The sequence below is a fragment of the Crocodylus porosus genome, unplaced genomic scaffold (genome assembly GCF_001723895.1).
Source record: "Crocodylus porosus isolate Cpor-Errol unplaced genomic scaffold, CroPor_comp1, whole genome shotgun sequence".
NCBI classification, from domain to species: domain Eukaryota; kingdom Metazoa; phylum Chordata; order Crocodylia; family Crocodylidae; genus Crocodylus; species Crocodylus porosus.
The window spans coordinates 16,918,800-16,942,255 of NW_017728925.1; the positions used below are offsets into that span (position 1 = coordinate 16,918,800).

The 23,456-nt window shown below is 47.9% G+C and overlaps 1 protein-coding gene across 5 annotated transcripts in view; it reads left to right on the forward strand.

Annotated features, from left to right (window-relative positions):
• Window positions 1–23,456, forward strand: part of DAB2IP (DAB2 interacting protein) — a 247,409-nt gene that overhangs the window by 38,884 nt on the left and 185,069 nt on the right. For 2 of the 5 annotated variants that reach the window (XM_019540975.1, XM_019540976.1), the window contains exon 1: window positions 6,625–7,098. The exons of 1 other annotated variant lie outside the window; for it this stretch is intronic. In XM_019540975.1, the coding sequence (XP_019396520.1) occupies window positions 6,957–7,098 (142 nt within the window). In that variant the 5' untranslated portion in view covers window positions 6,625–6,956. Of the gene's footprint in view, window positions 1–6,624; window positions 7,099–23,456 lie in introns of those variants that run through there. 2 more of the 5 variants (XM_019540974.1, XR_002102205.1) reach the window with 2 other exon arrangements.

Genomic DNA, 23,456 nt, shown 5'->3' on the forward strand with positions numbered 1-23,456 from the left:
CAACTTGCACTGACTTATTTTCCAGCTGATCCTCCCACATGCATCTGTAGGAATCTATTTGATGGTCAGTCTTAGAAAACCCATTCACCAGCATTTACCTGGACTCCCCTAAAATTGTTTGTAGGAACCCAATAATAAGGAAGAGGCTGGTGAGTGCCTGGAGCCACATGTTTCTGCAAAAAGCAGGTGCTGGGGCCTTTGAGAGCTGTTTAAAAAAAAAGTCTTGTTCAAAATTTCAAAAGAAAAAATCTTCATTTTCCTTGAAAAATTCTCTTTTATTTTATTTTATTTTTTTCATTTTTGGCCATTTTTCAAGTTGTAAATATTCAAACTTTTAAGTTTTTGTTCTGATTGCAAATAAACCACCTTCTTATGCGGTGACCGGAATAAAAGCCCTGGTTTTATTTGAGCTTCTAGTGAAATTAAATGTTTTTTCCCCAGCAAAATGAAGCTTCCTTGGACGAAGGTTGTCCTGGGTGTTCTGGCAGATGCTAGCCAAAAGGTGGGGAACTTTTCCCCTCTGTTCCTACCTCTTCCTGCTCTTGTAAATGATGTATTTCTGAGCAGCTGGGCTGCAAAAATGATGAAGTCAGTTCTCACTAGGTAACCAGGCAACTTTCTTCAGAATCTCCTGTGCAAAGAGCGTTCTCAGCATCAGCCTTGTGCACCAGTTTCAGGCCGTGTATATGGTGTTACATACTGCTTGGATCTCTCTGCTAGGAGGAAATCTGTTTGTTTTAGTCTGGCTTGTTAGGTCACCCCTGTAAATAGCACTGTTGGCTCAGCTGGGCTGGGGGAATGAGCAAAAGAGTTTCACTGAACACATTCAAGTTGGCTATAAATTGAGTTCACTGGAAACCTCTTAGGTCTGATTGCAGAGGTCATAGTAGGCTCCTGGTTTAATTTTCTCTTGGTGAAGGAACGAGGAGATACCTGGAACCCATGAGTCAGAGGTTCCCTGTTAATCACTCAGCGGATCACCGTTTTAAAGCTTTGTTTTAATAAAAACATCCTGGTAGAGAACGAATGGACTTAAATGAAGCCCCATAGCAACCACTTGCAGAGACCGTATGGGGCCAGGAAGTTTTGTACCCAAAGCAAATATGGGATTTTCCATTTTCTTCCTCTTTTTTGTAATACAAAAAGTTTTCTTGTGCAGCTGGAGTGTCTGTGTGAATGTGCTTCACACCAGAGGCTCATGTCCCTTTGTTTTGCCTCTCTGTCATTTAAAGCAGTAGCTTGCCTAAGATAGGCGAGATTTCAGATTTCATTTTGACAGTTCTCTACGTGGGAAATAAAAGACCTGATGCAGATCTTCCTTAACCAAGATCTGCATCAGACTCAGCACATGTTTATCAGTTTATGGAGTCAATGGGGTCATACCACACACCTCAGCTAACCTTAAATTTGATGGGTGTCATGAATACACAGGATACAAATGAAGCTATCAGACTTGAACTTCCTATGGTGGTAAATGTCAGTAGAAGTAAAATGTAGCATAAATGACCTGGAGTTTTATTCAGGTGTCTCCCAGCTGGAGTTAGCTATCAACCTGGAAAAGTCTGTATGCTTTAGCTCTATTGTTCTGCTGGAAAAGAGTCAGGAAGCATGTCCCTACTCCGAGGTCAGTCCCTGTTCCCTGGCAGGCCCCGAGTGTATTGCACCGCTCAGGAAATATCTCCAGTTCAGTTCTCAGGCACTCTGACTCTCCTCGGTGTTACTGTAACCTGCCTGATGGCTGAGTGACGCTTCCCACGTGGCTGCCTGCTGTGATGTTTGCCATGCAATGCAATTTTTCCCAGCACAGTGAGTAACATATTTCTCCACCCTCGTGTTTACCTACTGCAGCCTCTGTCCTGGGAGTCAGTCTGCTGCCCAGACTGAGCTCCTGCCCTGGGGAGGAAGCTTGTTGCACACAGAAACCTGTAAGCTATGGTCCAAAAAAATTAACTTGCTGGTGGAGAGGCAAGTTGGTTAGTGGTTAGATGAGGCAGCACAAGAAATGGGGATGCCAGCTGCCTTGTGGAGCCTCCTGACTTGCTTTTTCATGCGACTCCCACATTCTTCGACTGTTCAGTCAGCAGAAGCTCTGGGTGGAAAGTGAGGCACTTGAGTGCCTGGCTTTAGGCACTTCAGTGGAAAATGTTGGTTTTAAACCCATCTGGACAGTGGGGTGGTGCATTGTTAAGCCACACTGATGTATGCAAGAACAGCTGTCAGCCCGTATCTGACAGCACCCCTGCTTGTCCAGAGAGGAAGGCTGGCTGAGGCTCTGGACAGCGTCCCCCAGGGTCTGGGTTTTGTTCCCAGCAGGGCCTCCGATTCCCATCGTGACCTGGAGGAAGTCACTGTGTGCTTCACTTCTGAAATGGGGGTGATCCTTAGCTCCCACAAGGTGCCTGTCGTCTTCGTTAGATGGCAAACTCTTTAGGCCAGACCTTTTACTGTGTGTGTGCAGCGCCTAGCGCAATGGGATGTTGATCTTGTGAGATCCCGCAATAACAGCAACAACCATAATAATTAATTATAATACATCTCTGTAGGGAGCAGCTATATAGGAAGAGTCATTTTATTCTTGTAAGATTTCCAAGACTTCTCTTTCATGTTTATGTTCTCAGACCCAAGTCCCTCCTCTTTGCCTTTCTACCCCACTGTTTTTCTTTACTATTTTCCATGCATATAACATAAATAATTACTATTTTCCCCCACTCACATTTCAGTTTTATCAGCATACAGACAGCAAGCATCTATCCTGGGATCTCAGTAGGACAGCCCAGTTATTATAACATTAAGCACTGCATTTTAGCTCTACATTTGAAATAAACGTTTATTTCTGACTTCCTTTCTGCACCTCGGTGCAGTTGTGTTGTGCATCTCTGCAACATGCTGCGTTTCACCCCAGAGGGGACTGCATTTGCAAACATTTAAATTTTATATGTATGTATGTGTGTTTGTGTGTGTGTATATATGTATGTGTATATGTGTGTGTGTATATATATATTTGGGGGCTTTGGGGGAAACTTTCCTTTTCAGTGTCATTGGTTCAGCACAGATTGGAAGACTGACCTTGCCCCCTTATGGGTGCTGTCTTCTATCCCAGGCAAAATGATGTAGGCAGTTCTCAGTTCAGTTCCTGGTGAACAGTCCAAAAGAGACTGGACTATCACTGCTGTTAGACTTTTAGGCAAGTAGAGGCGTCACAGTAACTGGGGATATGAAGTGACAGACTGTCATACCCTGGCCTGCTGGGGTCCCTGCAGTCATGACGGAGGCAGCGGCTGTGCACTGTGAATAAAGAATGAGAATGAAGATTGTGAGTCCCCTTCCACAGAAGCAGAGACGGCTACAAGAGGTGATGGTTTTCTTCTGCAGCCCTTTGAGAAAGGATGAAGAGTGATGACGGAAGAGGCTGGGGAATGGGCATGCTGAAGACCAGTGGTTATTTTTCAGGTAGCAAACCATAAATGAAAAAAAAGATTGAGAAAATGGAGTAAAGCTGGAGAGAAGCATCTTCTGTCACCAGAGATGGACGTAACAGCAACTCTGTAGCTGAGACAACCCTCGGGCAAGTGCGCGCTGCTCTTGATGTCAAAGCAAACAAGCCAGCATTCATGCCTCTCTGTCTCCACTGTGGACCGTTGGTGCTGACCCCACACTTCTGCAGCTCCTGTAAGGTTTTAGCAAAGGAATGGACTAAATCCAGCTTAAAGTGGTGTAGAAAGTGCAGCAGGCCTGTGTGACACATGCCATATCCTGCAAGGCAGGACAGCTTCAATCTGCTCTGAACTTAAATAGTGTAAACCCAACCCTCATTGCAGATGACAGAAGGATACTGCTTATTGGTGGCTCTGAAGTGACCTCTGTGTCATCTGTCAACTCTCTATTCAGGGGACTTCTGCTGGCCCTTTGTGAGATCCATGAAGCCTCAGTTCCTCTTTTTTTGGAGGAATGAGTAAGTCACGTTGGCAGGGTTGTGGTAGGAAATCTTGTATGGCCATTACCTAACTGGTTTTGCATAGAGACCATTTTGTATGTAGGCATCTTTCTTTAGGGCTGTTAATCTAGCTACTTTTGCAAGCACCAGATTCATCTGCACAGAAAAGAAATGGTGTTGGGAGGTGGCTTTCAAAATGGGTGTGAGGAAGAAGCATCTCTTGTTTAATTGGAAAGGTCCAAAGCAGCCCAGTTACCTCCCAGGTGGGTCATTTCTTGTTGCCTACTCCTATGAAGCATCCGAACTTTCTGCCGTCAAACAATCATTGAAGTGAGGGAGAGAGACAGAGACAGAGGCAGTCCGGCAAAACTCTAACAAGACTCCCACCTATTTGTGCTCTTACTGTAGGGCTCCCTTCTCTTGTCATTGCACTTTATAGCCCTTCATTAACTCGTCCTGTTTTATGGTCACCTGCATGGCCGTCTCTGAAGGTACCTCTGATGGTAAAAAGGGAAAAAAAAGGGTAAATATAGAACAGATGCTTAAGTGCACTTGAATAAATGCATGATGGCTGCAGACCCATCAGCACACACCTCCTGATCGTTTCCACCTGCTCGCAGAGCACTAAATGTCCATCTCTCACTCCATCCCAGATGGACGGTTGCTGACTGAAGTAGTTCTGATTAAACAAAAGCAGGCTTGGTAACCTCATGTTTCTCAAACCTCTGAATTTGGGTGAACCTTTAAAATTATTTGCTTATGCTTTTGTGTCCATTTGTGTGTTGGGGTTATGGGGAATGGCACTGGGAGAACGAGATGAGATGCTGTTGGGAACGACTGCTCTGAAGGCATTTCTCACTTGGCACAAGCCAGTAGGTCCCATTCAGCCTACAAGGCTGTCCTTCTTAGGAGGTTACCAGCTCACCATCTAGGGCTCAGGGAAATATCTGAACAGTCAGATCTGCCAACTGAAGTCCAGATAGCATGGGATTTTCCTAGTGTATGCATATCACTTCTTGTGAATGGATAACATGAGTTGAGATGAGTCTTAGTTCTTCTGGAAAATGTTTTAAAGTTAATTTATTTGGTCTCTTCTAACCTATTTGAATGGTGAAAAAATTCTCTCCTGGGTAACGTTAAGTGGTTAAAATATAGGAACTGTGGCTCATCCCTCTTTGTCCCAGTTTGCTGCGTGAATTCGGGCAGTGACGGTGCAGCTGGGTAGAAAGCAGGCAGTGGAAAGTCACTCGGTAATCTCTCCCCCTCAGAAAGATGCAATAAGAGTCGTCTGTTGTCCAGCTGTGATCTTGCCTACTTGACCTGAACTTGTCATTGCCATGTTGATTGGTTCATTCCTGCGCTGTCGAAAAGTTAGTACAGAATTCCTCATGCAAGGCCTCAAAACCAGGCCTGGACTTCTGTAATGACTGAGACTTGCTTTTTGTAATGGGCTGGGCTTTCTTAGCAGAGAAATTAAATGTTTCATTTCTCAGTATGTTGATCAGAAGCTCTAAACTATATCAAATCTTAATGCATCCCCTGACCAGCTTGACCTGGGCATCTTGAGATGGGAGTCTGGAGTGTAGTGGTGGCTGGGAGACCCTGCACGGTGGCATTAAAGATGTTCTTTGTTCTCTTGAAGTGAATGTAGCACCAGTCAGAGGTGTTGGATTGGGACTCCTGGAAACCCACAGTTTCTGCTTATTCCCAGAAAAGGTACAGCACAAGCAGCAGCAGGGAAAGCTTTCAGGTTAGCTTACGGGGCAAAGAGCAGGGCTCTGTCTCCAATGCCCTTCTGTCCCTGACCTTCCTAATGACTCTTCCAGCAGATAAATTTGGTACCCAGACCTGGCGAGGTTAGGCCAATGCAGGCTGGCGCTGTGCAAATGCCACACTTGGGCAGCTCATCCCCTGTCAAGTTCTCGTGGTTTTTCATGATCTCGGGATGCCAACGCTGACTCCTCGGCGAGAACGGCTAATGCACCCGCTCCTTGGCTGCCATTCCTCTTCTTTCGGGGTATGTCCATGCCCGTGACCGAGGGCATGTCTTCATCTCTGCTGGATGCTCTGACAGCCTGGACCAAGGGCTAGATAACTCACTTCTAAGCTCTGCTTTTGAAATGGGAGATGCAGGGAGTACATCTAGTTGATGTGGGGGGTTTTTTCTTCCTCTCTCCATGGTTTGAAACATAAATAGTGCCCATTCAGATGTAATGCTATTGAGCCCTATGAGCCACAGATGGACTCCCCCGTGCAGTCAGAATCTGAGTGGCAAATAGGCTCCTTTCTTTATCTCGTGTGATGTGCTATAATTCAGTTTCAATGTTGAAAGGAAAAGGGCCTCCAGGGGAGTCTAGAGCTCCGTTCAGTCAAGTTCTAATTAAAGTTTTCCCCTCTCAAGTTTCACTTCATTTTCCGGGGCTTTTGCTTCTTGATGATTAACATGTGTCCCATGGCAAGGAACTCATTACACCCTTCCTCGAGCCCCTCTTTCATAAAGACCTAGGCACCTTTTGTTGCAAACAGAGCTGCCTTAAACTTCATCTTTGCAAAGATCAGCTAGCCAGAGGCACGTGCAAGCATGCTAGCACCCAGGGCTGTGCAGCCTCTTTCTCTTCCCTCCCCCCGCTTCCAGGAAAAATCTGATTTTTCCATTGCAGCTTGATCAGATGTGGCCGTCCCGTGGAGGCAATCCAGTCCAGGATTTTGTCCAGCCTTTTCTTCACTTTTCAAGAGGCCAGGCCAACTCAGGCTTCCTTTTCCAATTCCAACAGGCTTATCTTTTTGGGGGCAGGAGTTGTTAGTACAGTTTATCTTGCTGGCTGCCAGTTTTTTCCCTGCTCAGACAGTGCACTCCATGCCCGGTTTTCATTGGTAGTGGGTTTTTTTTATTCCTTTTCATTTTATTTTGAATGTCTAAATTGGAGAGTTCCTATTTCCCCCCCTCTTTCCACTCCAATAAACGCTGGAAGTGCTGCCGCTGCGTCAGAGTGGGAGATTGAGCACGCGCGTGCATGTGTCTATGTGTGAAATCAATACAAAAATGTCAGTGAACAGCAGGAAAAGTTCTGGGAGACCATCCTACTACTACCGACTGCTTCGGAGGTCACGACTTCAGAGACAGCGTAGCAGATCCCGGAGCCGGAACAGGCCACTTAGCCGGGGTAATTGCAATCAAACTTCCATCTAATTAAAGTGCTAAGACATGCTTTCTGTTGCTTACCAGCCAGGTCTGCTGCTAGAGGTAATGACTGGTGCAAGTGCCCATAGGCGTACCTGCACGCTGCAGAGCTGACAGTGATGTCTGGGAAAGGTGAGTTGCCTGGGCAATGTTGTGGGCAAGTAATGGAGGTAACAATAAGGCCGTGGGTTTAGGAGTCAGGACTCGGAGGTTTTATTCCCTACATTGACATCAAGTCCTTTCCACTCCCTGTCCCTCCGCTCCTTTACCTGTAAAATGAAGGTAACTGTGCCTTCCTAGCTCCCTGGGATGTTTGAGATCTAATTGATGTTTTTAATCACTTTGAGCTTGGTGAATAAGGTATGCGATCTGAATGCAAAGCCCTTATTAGAATGTGTTCTTCTTTCCGCACGGAGCGTCTCCAGGGGCCTCGAAGCAGCGTGCCTCTGAACATGCAATCTCCCAAAGACTTTGAGGACTCAGTCTCCTAAGTCGCAGTGAAAGCTCCCAGGATTTATGTCCCAAAGTCACCTGGGCGCTTTAGCAAATCTCACTCTAAAAGAATATGCTTTTCCTCGGTAGCGGGACCTGGGTCCAGAGAGTGATGCGTCTTTGGGATGTACTCAGCCAAGCGGTCCATTCATTCTACTGCAGGCGGCTGCTGACCCAGCCGCGCTTTTAAAAAAAATAAACTGCTCTGGTTTTCTCTTCCAATGTGGCATAAATCTTTACTGCTGCTTGTGCCTAAAGTTAAAGCACTGAAAGAAGTGACCTGTGCTGTCGCTGAGTCATGTTGTTGTTGAAATATCTTTCCATGAGGCAGAGGAGGGGGCTGTGCATGACTTCTTCTGTGCCAGGTCAGGCATATTTAAAAGGTCTCAGGCTTCTCGGTGGGCATTACTCAAAGCCGTTCCTTAAAAGGGATTTTTGTTGTTGCTGTATGAAAAGAAGTTTGTAACTGACCCCAAACTCCAAGGCCAAATTCTGCTGGTGTTAAAAATGGTTTTACGCTGATCTTGCCGGAGTCAAGTCAGATTCACAGCAGTGAAGGCGAGTGCAGAATTTGGCCCCGAAGTTTTTGCTTGGTCACTGTCTCCTTCCATCTGGTTCTTCTCTTGGAAGAATTCGTTCAGTGTTTTGAATCATTATTCGGGAAACTATAAGGAAACTAGCTCAGTTTTTCCCCTAAGTAGACGGCGTGTTCCTTTCCACAGTTGATTCCTGTTTTGTCTGGCAGGGAGCAGTGCTTGTTTGTAGACTCGTTCGCACGTACCAGTTCCTTTTCCCCGCTTTATTTATAAATCATTCACAACCAAAATGTTTCACCGCCATTTCAGTTACTGGGACAGACGAGATGCATTCGCTGCCATAAATAGCCCACCATGGACTAACCAGCACCATTTGCGTCGAATGCAGGCTGAAATATTTAGGGAGATGCTAGGCAGATTGGGAGATACTAGGGAGATGCAGGCAGATTGGTTTGAAATCTGCCCTAGTGCTGATTAGAAACCAGATCTGAACTGACTAAAACCTTTGGCTGCTGATCAGGAAATAACAGATAACTTTTCCTCCTCCACGTTTCTGGTTTTATGCAGGGTGCCACTGGGGTTCGTGGCTTTAACTGGTGCCATCTTAATAATTCATCGCACTTTTGTAGCTCTTCACATCTCTAGATCTTGGAGTGCTTTGCAAAGGTGGGTAAGAAATCCTTCTTGACTCATCCGTTTACGAGATGCAGAAACAGAGGCCTGGAGGTGAGAAGTGACTACGATTAAAACGCAGAAGGTTCAGCCTAGACAGGCTAGTAGTGGCAGTACTGGAGAACCACGAGACAGACCTTTCTCGAGATGTCTGGCCTAACTGGAAGGCTAATGAGCAAACAACCTCAAGAAGGTGGGAGCTATAGTCTGGCTAAGGAGCGCACACAAGTAAGGATGAGGCGCTGAGGTTTGTATGCTCATCTGGCCTGAATTTGGAAGCTATGTGGGCTCAGGCAGCATTAACCAGTGCGAACTGGCACAGCTCTAGCATGGGGGGGTTTGTTTTCAGAGATGGTGAATCGGTTGCCTTTGAGGCCCCATTGATAAGCTGAAGGCCGCTTGGTGAAGTTGCGCTTGGCCCCTGTTCTCTGATCTACCCACGTTCCCGAAGATCTCTCGGAAGGACTCACGGGTGGCGGTGACGTTTCGTAAAGCATGGACGAGCCGCGCTTGAACATTATCGAGTGAAGCACTTCACAGTAGCGCCAAACCTAGCCTTGAGCTGCAGCGACATAGAGTATCTCAGACTCACGGGTATCCACCCCCACAAGGGAAGGTATCCTCAGGTGGTATGAGGCTATTACAGACTCATAAATCCTGTAGAGATATCCTGCAAGATTGAGCTAGGATCTGTTCAGCCAGCAATGGGTGCGCTGTGCAGGATGCTGGAGCTTTACTAACCACATCATCCAAGGATTTGGCTGCAGCCCCGTTTAATGCAGCAAGAGGGATTTGCCAGCAGCTGGATCCAGCGGTTGCACCCAGACCTGGGGTCCTTTAGTCTGCTTTTGAACAGAGGGCTGCGGGGGGGAGGTCAACTAGCTGTTGCACATTCCCTGCTGGCACCTCCCTCCCTCCTGCCCTGCCTGAGTCACTGGCCATTGTCCCTGCTGCACCCTCCCGGGTGGCAGAGCCCTGCAGCTGGAGCAGCACAGGTGCCACCACCTGCTGCCAGCTTAGCCCCTTCCCACAGGGCAGGGATGCATCTGCCTGCTGTGTGTGACCAGGCCCTGGTCAGCCCCCAGACCTGAGAGCGTTTGAAGGAAGAAAAAGTGCCGACGAGAAGTTTGTGTTTGATTCCTGCTCCCCCCCCACCCCGTGGCCAGCTCCCGATGGCTCCGGGCTCCACACGTGTGCCTGGCAGCTGGGAAGCAGCCCTGCTCGGCTGTGGAGTCCAAGCTGCCCGACTGGCTTGTAACATGTCCTGAGGCAGCAGCTGGGGCTTGCACGGTTGAGGGAAGTGGCCAGGCGTGCTTCCTTTCCTGAGCAAGCGCTGGAGCAGTGGCCCTCACCCTTTTTAGACTTGAGGCACCCCTTGTTAGACTCGAGGGCCCCCCCTTGGAAAATGCCAGCTCTTAGTTTCCACGTGTTTTTTGAATGCAGAAAAGGTAAGAGAGTCATTCTTCTGTTGCAAAGACTGCAGCAGGGCAGAATGTTTTTAACACTATGGGCTCCTTTCTGGGTTCATCTTGTGCATCACATTTGCATGCCTAGCGGTGCCAGCATTGCACGGCACCCTTGAAAGGATCTCGAGGCACCCTGGTTGAGAAGCACTGCACCGGAGGAGCAGAAGATGGCTGCTTGTTGCCGCTCCAGAGGAGGATGATTTGAGGCAGCAGGAGGGAGAATCTCCTCCATGCCTTTCACTGGACCGGGGCAGCTGTTTGTCATGGCAGCCAGCTTCCATGCAGCCATGCCAGGGATAATATGTGGGAACAGGTGCTGTCTTGCAGCTTCCTGCAGGGAGGGGGCCTGGAATGACTTCAGCAAACTGTGCCGAGCTCAGAGGTAATATCCTTCCCCTGGACGTGGGGAAGGGCAGCACCCTCGCCACTGGTATGAAGGTCATGGAGGGACAGAATCTGCCTGGTGGCTGGGGCAGGGAGGGAGGCATTGGTGGTGGGGTTTTAAGCAGTGGAGAATTCAATTCAGAGCTTAGGAAATATTTTCCGGTATGCAATGGCCCTGCTAGGCTGTAAAGAAATCTCCCAAAGGAGGCTGAGGGGGCACAGGCAGGGAGCGGGCCCGCCAGGTTGCACTAGCGAGGCATGCTGCAGGTTGGCATCCATTGCACTTGCGCTCTCACCGCCTGCACTGTACTCAAACCTGTGCGTTTTGAGTGCCCATTAAATCAAGGAGCCAGGTTCCCCCTGTTGTTAATCTGTGTTTGAATAATGATGATGCCTGAAATCTCCTGGTTATGCATACCACAGGGGCTCTGGGCAAGCTGAATAGATAGCAGTTAGATTAGAAAAAAAAATACCCTGTGTAATGTCCTTTTCTTTCTTTGGACCATCTGTTCTGCTCAAAGATGTGTGCAAATATGTGAAGAATCATGGTTATAATAATGATTGCTACCAGGTGAGGCAACTAATAGTACTGGAAGGTTCTTGGGGGCTCGGGAAGGGGAAGAAAAACTCCCTATAAAAGCAGCACCTGCTCGTCGCCTGCAGCTCTTTGGCCTCTGGCTTGCTCCTAAGCATCTCTGCTTTTACTTAATTAGGAGCGTAGAGTAAGAGCAGGTGTTGGCCAGCAAGGGTTCTGCAAGTTCACCATCTCCTCCTAGAGACTTTAGCACCGTAGCGCTGTTCCTAGCTCCCTGAGTCTGAGATGAAGCTTGCATCTAATTTAGGGATTCACCCACTTAGTTACCGACAAAGACTACAGTGCATCCACCCCCACATCGCAGCAATCACCCTCGAAGCGCAGGATGAATTTCTGGAACATTTACAACAAACTGGTTAATTATTGCCTGGCTTACATACATTCAAGAAGTCATCCTTAAATCCTGGCTGGAGCATTTGTTGTCCTAAATGACTTTTAATAACAAAATAATACCAAAGCGTCAAGCTTCCTGGATAGCTAAAACAAGCTGGCATGTTGCACACGTTTCTCTAACGAAGTTTCTACTTCCACCTAAGATAACGAGTAGCGTTGGGGACTGAGAGTTCTGCCCTCTTTTCAAATGGTCGCCATCTCCCATTTATTTCTCAGTAGAACTTAAGTTATAACTTGCCTGAGCACAATTATGGCTTCATTTCCATTCATGACCCTTGCAGATGGTGCCCATTGTGGACTTGAAGTGTCTCTGAGGAAGTTTGGCTTGCAGCAGCCTCTGCTCAGCCTGGAAGTTCAGAGGCAAGACTTTTCCCAGGAATATAACAAAGGAAGGCCGGGGGGTAGTCTGAGTTGAGTGAGGTTACAGAGGTGCTCGAAGCCCGTGTGAGGAGCACCTCTGGCTGCGAGACCGTTCCCTGGCAGAAGGTTATACAAAACCGTAAGTCGAGTTAAGTAAGAAAAGTAAACATGAATGGGTCAAGGCTCCCCGCTAGGCATACGCAGCTAGATATGCAAACATGCAGCACGATAACGTGTCTGATTTGTACATCGACTGACAATATTTGCATGCCATCACAGGGGGGTGTGCATGGAAACCACCCTCGTCTCGTGGTAAATGCACATACACATTAAGCGTGGAATTGCACGCACATTTTTGGGCACATCATTTCACACTTTGACTTGTGAAATACTGGTTGTAAAATAGCAGAAGCTGAATAAAAACTGCAGTTTTAGCAGCACGTTGGCTTTTATCATGGTAGTGTAGCTAGCTGTGTGTCTTGGTTAATCAGTTACCAAGGCCTTGCACTGTTCTTGTTAGAGGTTGTCATCGCGAGGCTTTTACACCGTATAAATATATCCGCCACTTCTCTGGTACTGACACCATATCTGACTGGTATTAAACCATTCAGAGTATGCATCACGGTGACAAAAGTTTGTGGTTATGGTGAGGAAAACTGTGGAAAGCAGCTGATGGCATGACATGCAACGGGTTTCCCGAAATCACCCATTATGGAAGGTAAGAGCAAAGCCTGGAGGATCGCTGTTCTAATATAATGAGGGCCAGCTTCTGATTTTAAGAGGCCTAATGAATAGAGTGATGTTGGTGTAACACAGAAATGATGAATTGAGGAGTATCCATTTCAATCAGCCGCTCTTGGAAGGCATCCATAATATATAGAAATGTGCCTGCAAAGATGCGAAAGCACTTCGTAAATGTTTGTTAGTTCAGCCTCCCACGCAGCTGTGCAGTATCTAATAATTAGAGATCAGCAACATTTTTGGCTGAAAATTTTTCAAGAAAAAAATGTACGTTCAGGGAAAGCAAAAACATTTGAATTTGGTTCGGGGTTGCCAGCTTGCTTGTGTTGGGGAGGCAGGAAAAGAAAGCTGAAAAAGTTGGACCCTTTTGTTTCAGTGTTTTAAAAATGAAACATTTTGATTCTCCTGTTCAAAGAAGGCTTTTTGAAATTCCCCTCGATTTTATTTAAAAAATAAGCTGCATTATTTAAATAGTGCTGGGAGTGCAAGCAGCATCGTGTTTTGAATAAACAAGCAGTTTGCTCAATTCAGACTTAGTATTTTTCCTCAACTTTTTAGCTCGCTAAAATAAATATAAAAAATTCGGTCAGTGTTTTTTCAGACTTTCCACCACGGCTGCCAGCGTGCCAAAAGGGACCAGTTATTTGCACAGTGCTAATCATAATCATTATAGTCCTAGCTATTCTGTAGAGCTCTTACTCACTGGGTCTCAAAGTGCCTCACAGAAGAAGTCAGTCTCATTATGCCCGTTTTATAAATGGGGAAACTGAGGCATCGGCAGGTGCTGAGATGACTTGGAAGCACCAGGCAGCCCAGTGCCGGAGCTGCTGTTCAGATCCACGTCTCCTGAGTGCTCGTCCTGTTCTCTGCCCATTGGTCAGTACTGCCTGTTTGACAGCGGGCCAGCTGAGACAAGAATATAGGTGAGTCCACTAAAGCAGTGAGAGACCCAGGCATGAAGAAATGAAGTGATTTGCCAAAAGCACCTAGTGACTAAACTCTTGATTTTGGATTAGACCCGAGACGTTCTTTATCCTAGTCTCTGTCTCTGGCCTCTCTGATTCTTGCCTTCTTGTCTTCCCTTCCTGCTTCCCGGCAGCAGAGGTAACATAGAGGAGGAATGGACCTGCTTAGACTGGAAGATGGGCTGAGAGGATCGTTGTTAAATGTCCCTGAGACAGGCAGGGCCTTAAAATAGAAACAGAAATGCAGAAATGCTGCTTCTTTCTGGCTCGGGGAGAACAGCAGTCTAACAGTGTGTGCCTGGTGTGCTGGGAAACACGTAAAGATTTCCTCTTGCTTGCTTTCATCCCATTCCTCCTAGAAGATGCCCCTGACTCGATTACCTGAGGGCATCTCCCCATGGATTGCTAGCCCTTCAGCAGTCACTGTTAGCAGATCCCCTCTCTTGAGATGCTTTCTGTACTTCATGGAAAGTATGGGAAGCAAATACTTGCTGGGGTGATCTGACCTCAACTGACTTCCTGCCCCTTGTCAGGGGGCTGGACCCAATGATCTCATGAGGTTCCTTCCAGCCCTCATGTCTATGAAATGTGCATCTAGTTCTCCATCGTCCTCATCCGCCGACCTGCACGCCTCCTTGCACACTGCTCCCTCATTGCTCAGGCAGCGCGTGGCAGAGCCAGGGCATCCTGCCTTCTCAAACAGGCCAACTTTATAGTCCAGCTTTCACCATGGGAACCAGAGTTTTGCAGTGAGCCGGCATTGCTGGAGCTCCCAGGCAGGACGGTGCCCCGATGTCCCTCTCGTGTGTCACCCCCAAAGACTTTGGCAATTGAGAGCTGTCGACGGGCGTGAAAAAGCTGGGGGAGTTCTCTCTTCTGTCTAGATGGCAGCAGGTTCTTCTTGTGAATCTGCTGGGCTGTACTGGGATTTTTTCCCCCTGCTGTTGATCTGTGCAAGAAACCAGTTGACACTGGGGCCCTGGGAATTTCAGAACAGTTCGAGTTCCCGATCCTGAAACCTGGTGATCCTGAGGCTGCACTTATGTCAGCTCCTCAGGCTTAGATGTCTCGCTCTGATGCCTGTTTATCACAAACGCTTTTCAGGCTTTCCCACAAAAAGGCCTTGTATCAAACAGGCTTCTCCCCCCTCCCTTTTTCCTTTGACGGCTGCTGTGAAGAGAAGAGTGTCTGATCACCTGCAAAGCCCAGCGTTCGAGCACACTCGACAGCGAGGTCTTGGAAGTGCAGACCAACCACTCCACTTTTTGTTGGCACAGGCATTGAAATAAGCACCAGCGTAACCTCATGGACATGGCTACAGCTCACGGCCTCTGTGAGAATAGGTCCTGAAATCAAGACCCACCCAGAGTCACCATCACCTACCTACTGGGCACTTTCTTTGGGATGTTGTGACCTGAAGTTCAAGGCCCTGGTCTCCCACATCCCACGTGAGTGGGCCCACCGTTGACTAGTAGGGATGAGTAGGACTGCCTCTTGTTTGGACCAGAAATCCCATCTGTGTGAGAAGAAATGGTTCTAACAAATGTGTGTTTTCCAATGAAACCAGGTTTCACTGGAGATTTGCAGAGATCCCAGGAGGAAAGGAAGTGACCCACAGTCTCTACATTTTCTTTCAGATCAACCCTTGCACTCAAGTGCCCTCCTTGCTCTTTCCCATGCTGCTGCATTAAAATGTCTGCCTAGAGCTCAGTCCTTCTGCAAGCTCATAATAACATGCCAGCTGTTATCCTTGTCAGTACAAAACTACTATTTGAACTTTAATTGTATACCTGCCTGTAATGCGGAACCGCACGACTCCTACTGTAATGCACATCTCTCCCCACGCACTTCCATCTCTGGTCTTTGTCATCCTCGCTTTTTGGACCGAGTCCCAAAGTGTACATCAGAAGCTCCTTAGGGGCATCCTTCTGGGTGCTCTGCGTACTCAAGAATACCCTGTTATTCTAAGAAACTCCTTCTGCGGCAATACCTTGTGTGACCCTTGCAAACTGAAAGGTGCCTCTGCAGATGGTTTATTTGGCTAGGTAGGCAAGAGGTAGAAACAAAACGCTTGACATGGGTATTTCCTGCTTCACCGTTGTTCTCTGACTCATATCCTGCTACATTTGACAAGACAAGGAGTGGTATCTCCTTTCTAGCACATCTTCCTCTACGAGTGACTCACTTTTAAAGAAGTAGCGCAGCCTGTGCCAAGGAAGCCAGGGCTGGAGAGAGCTGACTGTGACGAGACACAGCCAGCTGGCCTCCTGCCGGGATTATGTTTTATGCTCCAAAGCAGAGCAAGTGGGGGAATTACTCCCCATAGACCAGTCTGCATCGAGGTGAAGTGGGCCAGTGGCTGGGTGCTGGAAATCTGAAAAGGACTACACTAATGGGCCACCTTTCTGAGCCTGTGAGACCACCAAATACTGGCAACCCAGGCCCAGACTTGCAAATTTTCCTTGCTTTCGAGCTGGTTAGGTCATCGTCTCCAGCAGCAAGTCAGTGGGAGAGGTGGCAGGTTGTCCATTAGCCACGATTAACCAGGTAGCAGAAGACCTCTATCCTCCTCTCTTTGCCTTCTTAAGCTTTCCTTCAGCAAGTGTCTAAATCCTCCACCCCCAAAAAATAGCCTTTGGTAACCTTTCCAAAACAGCAAGTCTTTTTGCCTGCAGGGGGGAAGTCCATTTTTATGGCTTTTAGTGTTAGCAGCATGTTTCTTTTTCCCAGGGTGGTGTCCTTAAATATCAGGACAAGGAAGACGTCCGGCTCAGCACATTTTGATAATTAGTGTGAATGATCTTTGCTTTGTTTTTCCAAGGCTGTCTCTGGCATTTTCTAGCTGGGCCCTTTCTCTCGTGGCGTTTCATTTGAGCTTGTTAGCGGTGTAGTTGACAGCTGCCCATAGAAAAGATTTGTGAAATGTTTCAAGCTCTTCTGTTTGCAGGGAATATCCACTGGCAGTCCTGTTATTTTTAGACATTGTGTTCCAGCTGAGAGTTGCACTATTTGTTCAATACTTAATTGTCTAATAAAAATCAGCACTTGATTTAATAACTTAGGGAGCAGCACATGGCGGTGGATTTTTTTACCCACAAATTGTTTTAGCGTGAAAGCCGTGTAAAAATCTCAGTAGTCCTTTTGTGAAATGAAGCCTCAGAAGGAGTTGAGTTTGTCTCTGCTCCGAGGGTGGCCGGGGCTGGCTGCGGGGCATGGGGGGGACTAGCACACAAGCCTCCCCTGCGTTGTTCTGTCTGGATCGATAGTACCCACTGCTCTTCCAGTCTTTGGGTTTCCCCTGGTGATGCATATCGTCCTGATTAGCAGCAATCCTAGCTGCAGAAATATGTCAATCGGCATGTGTATTCTTTAGTACCGATGCAGATTCCTGTTGGGTCGGGAGTCCAGAGCTGATCCTTTCACATGGTGGTTTGCATACTCAAAGGCAGGACTTATTGTGGACCCCAGGAGTGAGCCCCAGCGGGGCCACGGCCTCTCTGGTGGATGCATGGTACCCTCTTACTGGAAAACCGTGGGTAGGACATTAGGATCGGCAGCGTCCAAATGTACCTCCTCCCATCACCCTCTGAGCAGGGGTCCCCACACCCCAATTCCCAACCACACAGGCACGAGCTGCAATGCCACTAGTGTCCAGAGCATAAAGCCATGCTCCACATAAAACCGTGCAAGGTTGACAGGCCGGGAGAGCGGGGTTCGTCCGTTTGTTTGAAATTTTCATTTTTGGGCCAGTCGTTTTCTTTGCTTTTGACAGGCTGAGTTAACACCTCCGTTCTCTTTGTTTCCCTTTTCCCCTTCCCTTTCACTGACAAGATCTCACTGTTGGGCTTCATTTATTCCTCCTTGTCTGCCCTTTGCTCCTGATGTGTTGACACTCGTGTTAAATTAAAAAGGGAAAGCAGTGGAGCTGGTGATTTGAGACTTCCTGGGTAGGGAACATGGATGGAGAGACGATAAGAAGGGACGGGGGCTGGGTGAGAAGACGGAAAGAGAAAAGAAGACAGGAGCACGCCGGGGAATGAGCTAGCATACAGGAGGTACTGCGTAGGGCCGCACAGCTGGCCTGGCCCGGTGTCGGCTGCTGTGTCCAAAGGCGTGCGGAGGCTGAGAAGTGGGGTTACAAGTCTGGATAGGAAGGAAGCAGAATTGGCAGAGGAGTCTGGGATCCGGAGGGAATGGGGGAGACTTGTCCTGACATCCTCAGTGTGGCTTGCTTGTCCATAATAGTGCTGGCAGGACCTCCCAACAGGACCCAACCCAGGCCTGAGGACCTCAGTACCCTCGTTACAACAACCCTTTGCCCTTCTATAGCAGCTCGGCTGCGAAGGCCTCTAAACAGTTACAGATGTGCATTCATGAGGTCTTGGCTCAGGTAGATTGGGGCTGTCATTTTACAGGTCGCTGTGAATAAAGACCTGCAGGTGGGCACTGGCAGGGCAAGCCAGTAGAGGTCTGCTGGATTCCCTTCTCACCAGGAGACCATGCTCCCTGCCCTGAGCGGGGAGAACCACCCAAGGGTCTGGATTCAGGGTTTCCCTCTCTAGCAGCTAGGCCACGTTGCCTATTTACACACTGGGAACTGTGCCGTTTCCTATGAGAACTGCCCGCAATGTCATTCTGGGAGTGGAGGCTTTGAGAAAAGCGTAAAATATTGTGCAATGCCTGAGAAAATGGTGAGAGTCCCCGATACACTTAGCATCAATTCAAGAAGTGATTGCAAAGCCAGGTCCCCATGCAAGTTGGGCAGGAAGGCGGGTGTGTAGTCGGGACAATGTCAAGTCTTAAGCACCAGTAAAGCTGATCGTTATGCACCTCAGTGCCACGTCTCAGTGCCCTGACTTGAGGAGCGCACAATAATTCGGGATGCGTGCTGAGCTGAGACGTTTTAAAACTGTCTCCACTTTTCTGTAGTCTCTCTGGCAATTTTGAGAATGGTTTTTGTCCTTTTTTCCCCCCACTTTGCTTGCTTATTTTATTTCTCTACCCAGCGTTCTTTCCCTCTGGTTGTAACTTCAGTCACTTCTCCCTGACAATTTTGCTTAGACAGGCTGATAACTTCAGGCAGGGAATGAATGGCAGAAGATGAGTTGCTCCAGGGAAACGCAGAACCTGTTTTTATCTAAAAGCCCTTGATAATAAAAGAGGGGGGGAAAGGGGAGGGAAGAAATATGGAGAGCCTGGGTTCAAAGGAGAATCGTTCCTAAACGGATGTAATACAGAGGTGTCAGCAGCTCTTTATATATTAGAGTAAATGTGTCTTCTCCCAGCACTGGCAGGCAAAACAGCTTGCACACAGAGCTGTCTTTTAAAGCTCCACTGTCTTTAAATCTGGATTTCCCTTGAAAGTCTGTCTGTGCACCACTAATCTCTCTGGTTATTGCACTGAAGGCATTTAATAATCCTTTCATTTACTCCTGTCTAGGAGACCGTGAAGCTAGACTGGGCAGTTTCCCTTTTTGTTCAGTCATTTGAGTTTTCTGGATCTCAGGTGTTATGTCAGGGTAGCCTGCTTGGTTTTTCCCCCCTGCAGGGGAACGTTTAAACTTAGATTTCCATTTAAATCCTATTAAAATAAAAAAAGCTAGGATCCTAGAAAAGGAGGGCTGGAAGGAATCGCAGGAGGTCCCATCTAGTTCAGCCCCCTGCACAAGGCAGTCACCCCTGTCTAGACATTTTGGAAAGGCTTGCCTGCTTATTTCATTGCCCTTATGCAGCATAAACGCTGGGCATGCAGATAAAGGGTGTCCGCGCAGTAGCTTTCCTGTGCCAGGTAGCAGCACCCCCGAGCACCGTGTTGCAGACACTTGCTAGCAGCCTGCTTCAGTCTTTTCCAGGTGACTCAGACGAAGAAGCATGGCCGTGTCGGGCCAGGGCCAGCCCAGTTCCCTCATTTTGGGGTGGTGGTTGGATACATACTTGCATGCGCTCATCAAAGCTTAAGCTAAACAGCCTGCAGGAAAATTAGAGTGCCGGTATACTGTGCAGGGTGCTACAGTTAGGGAATGAGGTTTCCCTGGTATGGTTTTAAATAGCCCTTAAAGGTAATGCTATGTTCCTGAGTTTAGATGGATCTGCGGGAAGCTTGAACCTGCAATCCTGTCCTGATAGTCACTTCCCCTGTTGTTTGTATGTGCGCACCTCTCTTGCGGTGTTGCTGCTCGGTGCCGGGCTGCTGAGGGTGCCCTGATAGCTGGTATTTGCTTGTGAGTATTGCCAACAAGCGCTGCTGTTGGAGAACTATTTTTGCATGAGCACAGAAGCATTTTTTGATCTTGCAAGGAATTGCCTAGACTTTGCTGGCATTAACGAGAGCACAAAAAGGAAAATCAGAGTTTAGCCTGATTAGTAGGGCAGGTTCCTTTTCAGCGGCGTTTTATTTTTAAAGTGCTTTACATTTCTTTTGGGAGAAGCTGATCTGCGTGACGTGCCGGTTTTCTGTCTGCATCGCGTCCTCGCGCTTTGCGTTTATGACAGCATTTCTACTTCGGTGCGTGTCTCAGTGTCAGAGATCAGGTCTGGACTTATTCTGAAGTAGTTGAACGTGGCGATAGGTGGCCTGCTGTAAAATTTGGTGTCTGGAGTGAAATTACAGGATGCTCCTTAAGCCTCTGGGTTGCTATAGTAACGAGGCAACAGTCATCCTTCATGATTAAGCAGTGTCCATGGCAACTGAATGAGCAGTTTTTAAATGAAAGATTTTTTTTCCCTTTGCATCTTCAGTAATTGAAGGTTAACAGTTATTACCTTTATGCCATTAAGTGGGAGAGACTCTTGATCTGGCTATTGTGCTTTAAAATGAGAATGCGCAGTTCTTTCTGTTTAAATAATTTGGGTCTCCATCACCATCCAGCTGAATGTAGAGCGAATGCTGAGAGTCTCTAAGAGTGAGATATGGTGTGTTAATCTCTCCAAAGGGGATTAAGTATCCTTCACTTCCTGCCCTGTTTTGTAGTGTTCGTGCAGGTTGTCCAATACTGGCCATGTTTCTCCCCAGAGCTGGCTGCATTTCAGCAGTGACTAAAACAACAATCCCTAAATGAAGTTTGCAAAAGTTCTTAGACAGGAAAAACGCCGGGTGGCGATGTTGGAATAGATGACACGCACGTCTGCCTCCAAACCGGGATGGACAGAGCGTGGGAAGTCTGTTCACAACCGTCCTAATAAGTCTCTTCCACTTTGGCCTTTGCAATAATCTATCAGACATTTCTGTTTGAAGGTAAACTGTGGATGTCACTACAAACTCTGGGGACTGTAGTGCACTGATGATCACAAAGGTACCCTGGGCCACATGGACATGTGCTGGTTTCTGCAGGTTGGTGGGAGTGAGGTGGGCTTAAAGTTTTGAATGGTGCGGTATGTCTATTCTTGGTACGTGTCATGACCTGTAGCAACGCTGGCGCTCGCCTGCTCTCTCCCTCCGTCTCTTTCATTGCCATTAGGGAAGTTTGATGGAGAACAAGATCCGTCTTGCTTGCAGTGCGAGTCTGCTCATAACCGAAACCTTCGTGTACGTTTGCAGTTTTGCTGGCTGACGGAGAGAGAAGCACGCAAAGTTTTTTCTGCCTCTTACATCTTTCAGCTGGCCGACCAACGGTCTTGTCAAGCGGAGAGATTCTGCCGAGTCTCTCGGGAGGTGACGCGATCTTGTCTTTGTGTGTACGAGCGAGAGATGTTCCTCATTAGTGGTTGGCTCACAGGACAGAAAATAGGCCTCCTTTTACTACTCACTCAACCAAAAGTGTGTTTTCAGGAGCAGGAGATCCAGGTGTTAGGCCTGGCTTCCCGTGGGTGGCACTACTTTTTGCAGCAGGTGGTTTTTTTCCAAAGGCAAACCTTTAGTCAACCCTAACTTATTGGGCTTTGTGCAGGGCTAATGGGTGGCAATTTAAGGACCAATGATATACAGGTGGTGAGTCTGGATGATCCCATGGTCTCTTCTGCTTTTAAATTCTATGAAAATACATCCAATGCCAGGACTGAATTGCTTGTAATTATAATGTTGTTCATTTTTCCGCATGACATATGAGATGCACTGCGGTGACACTTCATGAGGCACTTTATATGTTTCACTCTGTCTTCTAATACATATTTATGCCCTGTCCTTCATTGTTGATTATAATTATTTGTACATAGTTATGCTTTTCCAGGGCAAGTACAAGGAAAATGGACTTTCAAAGCCCCAGTGTTTCATTTGCAAATTCCCTGCCAATTATAGTTGTTTAAACCCTGTAACTCAAGTTGTTATTAAATAAATCAAGAGCAAGTACATGCAGCCGGGAAGGGGTTGGCATCATAGGGAAGTGACCACAAGTAGCAGACTGGGGACAGTGGGAGGCCTTGGACTTTGCTGTGCCGCCTTACTTGCGTTCCTCAGTGAGCCCTGTTAAAATGCCCTGTGGCTTAAGTCTAGAGTGGCCCGCATGTCTGGAGGAGGACCACAGGGAGCAGAGCATCTTAGTAGCTGGCTGTTTTCATTGGTATTCTTCCCTAGGAGTCCACTCGGGTCTCTAGCAAGACAGCAGCAGATGCTCACACTTACAGGTGCGGTGCTGTTATGCACTTGAGTTGGGATTCCTCCATCTCCGCACAGGGTATAAGGCGCTGTGCTAGCTGGTGCGAGCTAGTCGGGTATTCCCTAGATGCAGGGGTCTTGCTGCTTGTGGAAGCTGGGAGAGGTAGTGACGTTACTCTGTGTAGCCTGGGGGCAATGTCGGGGAGGAAGAAGGCATGGCTGGAGTGCAAGAGAAGTTGAGCAGAGCCCCTGCCGCTGTGGGAAGATGCACAGCCTGCCGCCTACATGGGACAGACCCAATCCCTGCCTTTTAAAGATAGAATTGTAGCTTGGATTTGGATGTCACCTTTTATTTCAGGGCATGTAACGGGCCTGATGCTGCTCTCTGACATGTTGGATTTGCATGCTAAGGCCCCATGTGGTGGTTCCCCTGTGCAGTAGCAATCATAAATGGGTGCAATAACAGACGGGCTATCGTAAATGGGTGCAATGGCAGATGGAATCGGGGTCCCACAGAGCTTAAAAGTGTGGCCACCTCGAGGGTGTGAGGAGACAGCTGAGTGCACAGGAGCTCTGCACACATGTAACTAGCATGACACAGGCACACGCCATCTCCGTGTTTATGCGTACTGTGTGTCTGTACATGTACAAATGTACATCATTTTTTAAAAATGCCCATGTCTGGCACAGCATCTGATGAGCAGAACCTCTCGGCTTGCTTTAGTACTTCACAGTTTCATAGTTTCTCGGGTCGGAAGGGACCTGAGCAGATCATTGAGTCCGACCCCCTGCCATGGCAGGAAAGAGTGCTGGGGTCAAACGACCCTGGCAAGGTGTTCATCTAGCCTCCTCTTAAAGCCCCCCAGGGTAAGAGCCTGCACCACTACTCTTGGAAGTTGGTCCCAGATCCTAGCCGCCCTGACCGTGAAGTCGCGCCTCCTGATGTCTAGTCTGAATCTGCCCTCTGCCAGCTTGTGACCGTTATTCCTGGTCACTCCTGGCGGTGCTCAGGGAACAGTGACTCCCCCACTGCCTGCCGGTCCCCCCTGACTAGTTTATAACAGGCCACCAGATCCCCCCTCAGCCTTCTCTTGTGGAGGCTGAACAGGTTCAGGTCCCGTCGCCTCTCCTTGTAGGGCCTGCCCTGCTGCCCCCTGACCATGCGAGTGGCCTCCTCTGGACCCTCTCCATGCTGTCCACATCCCTC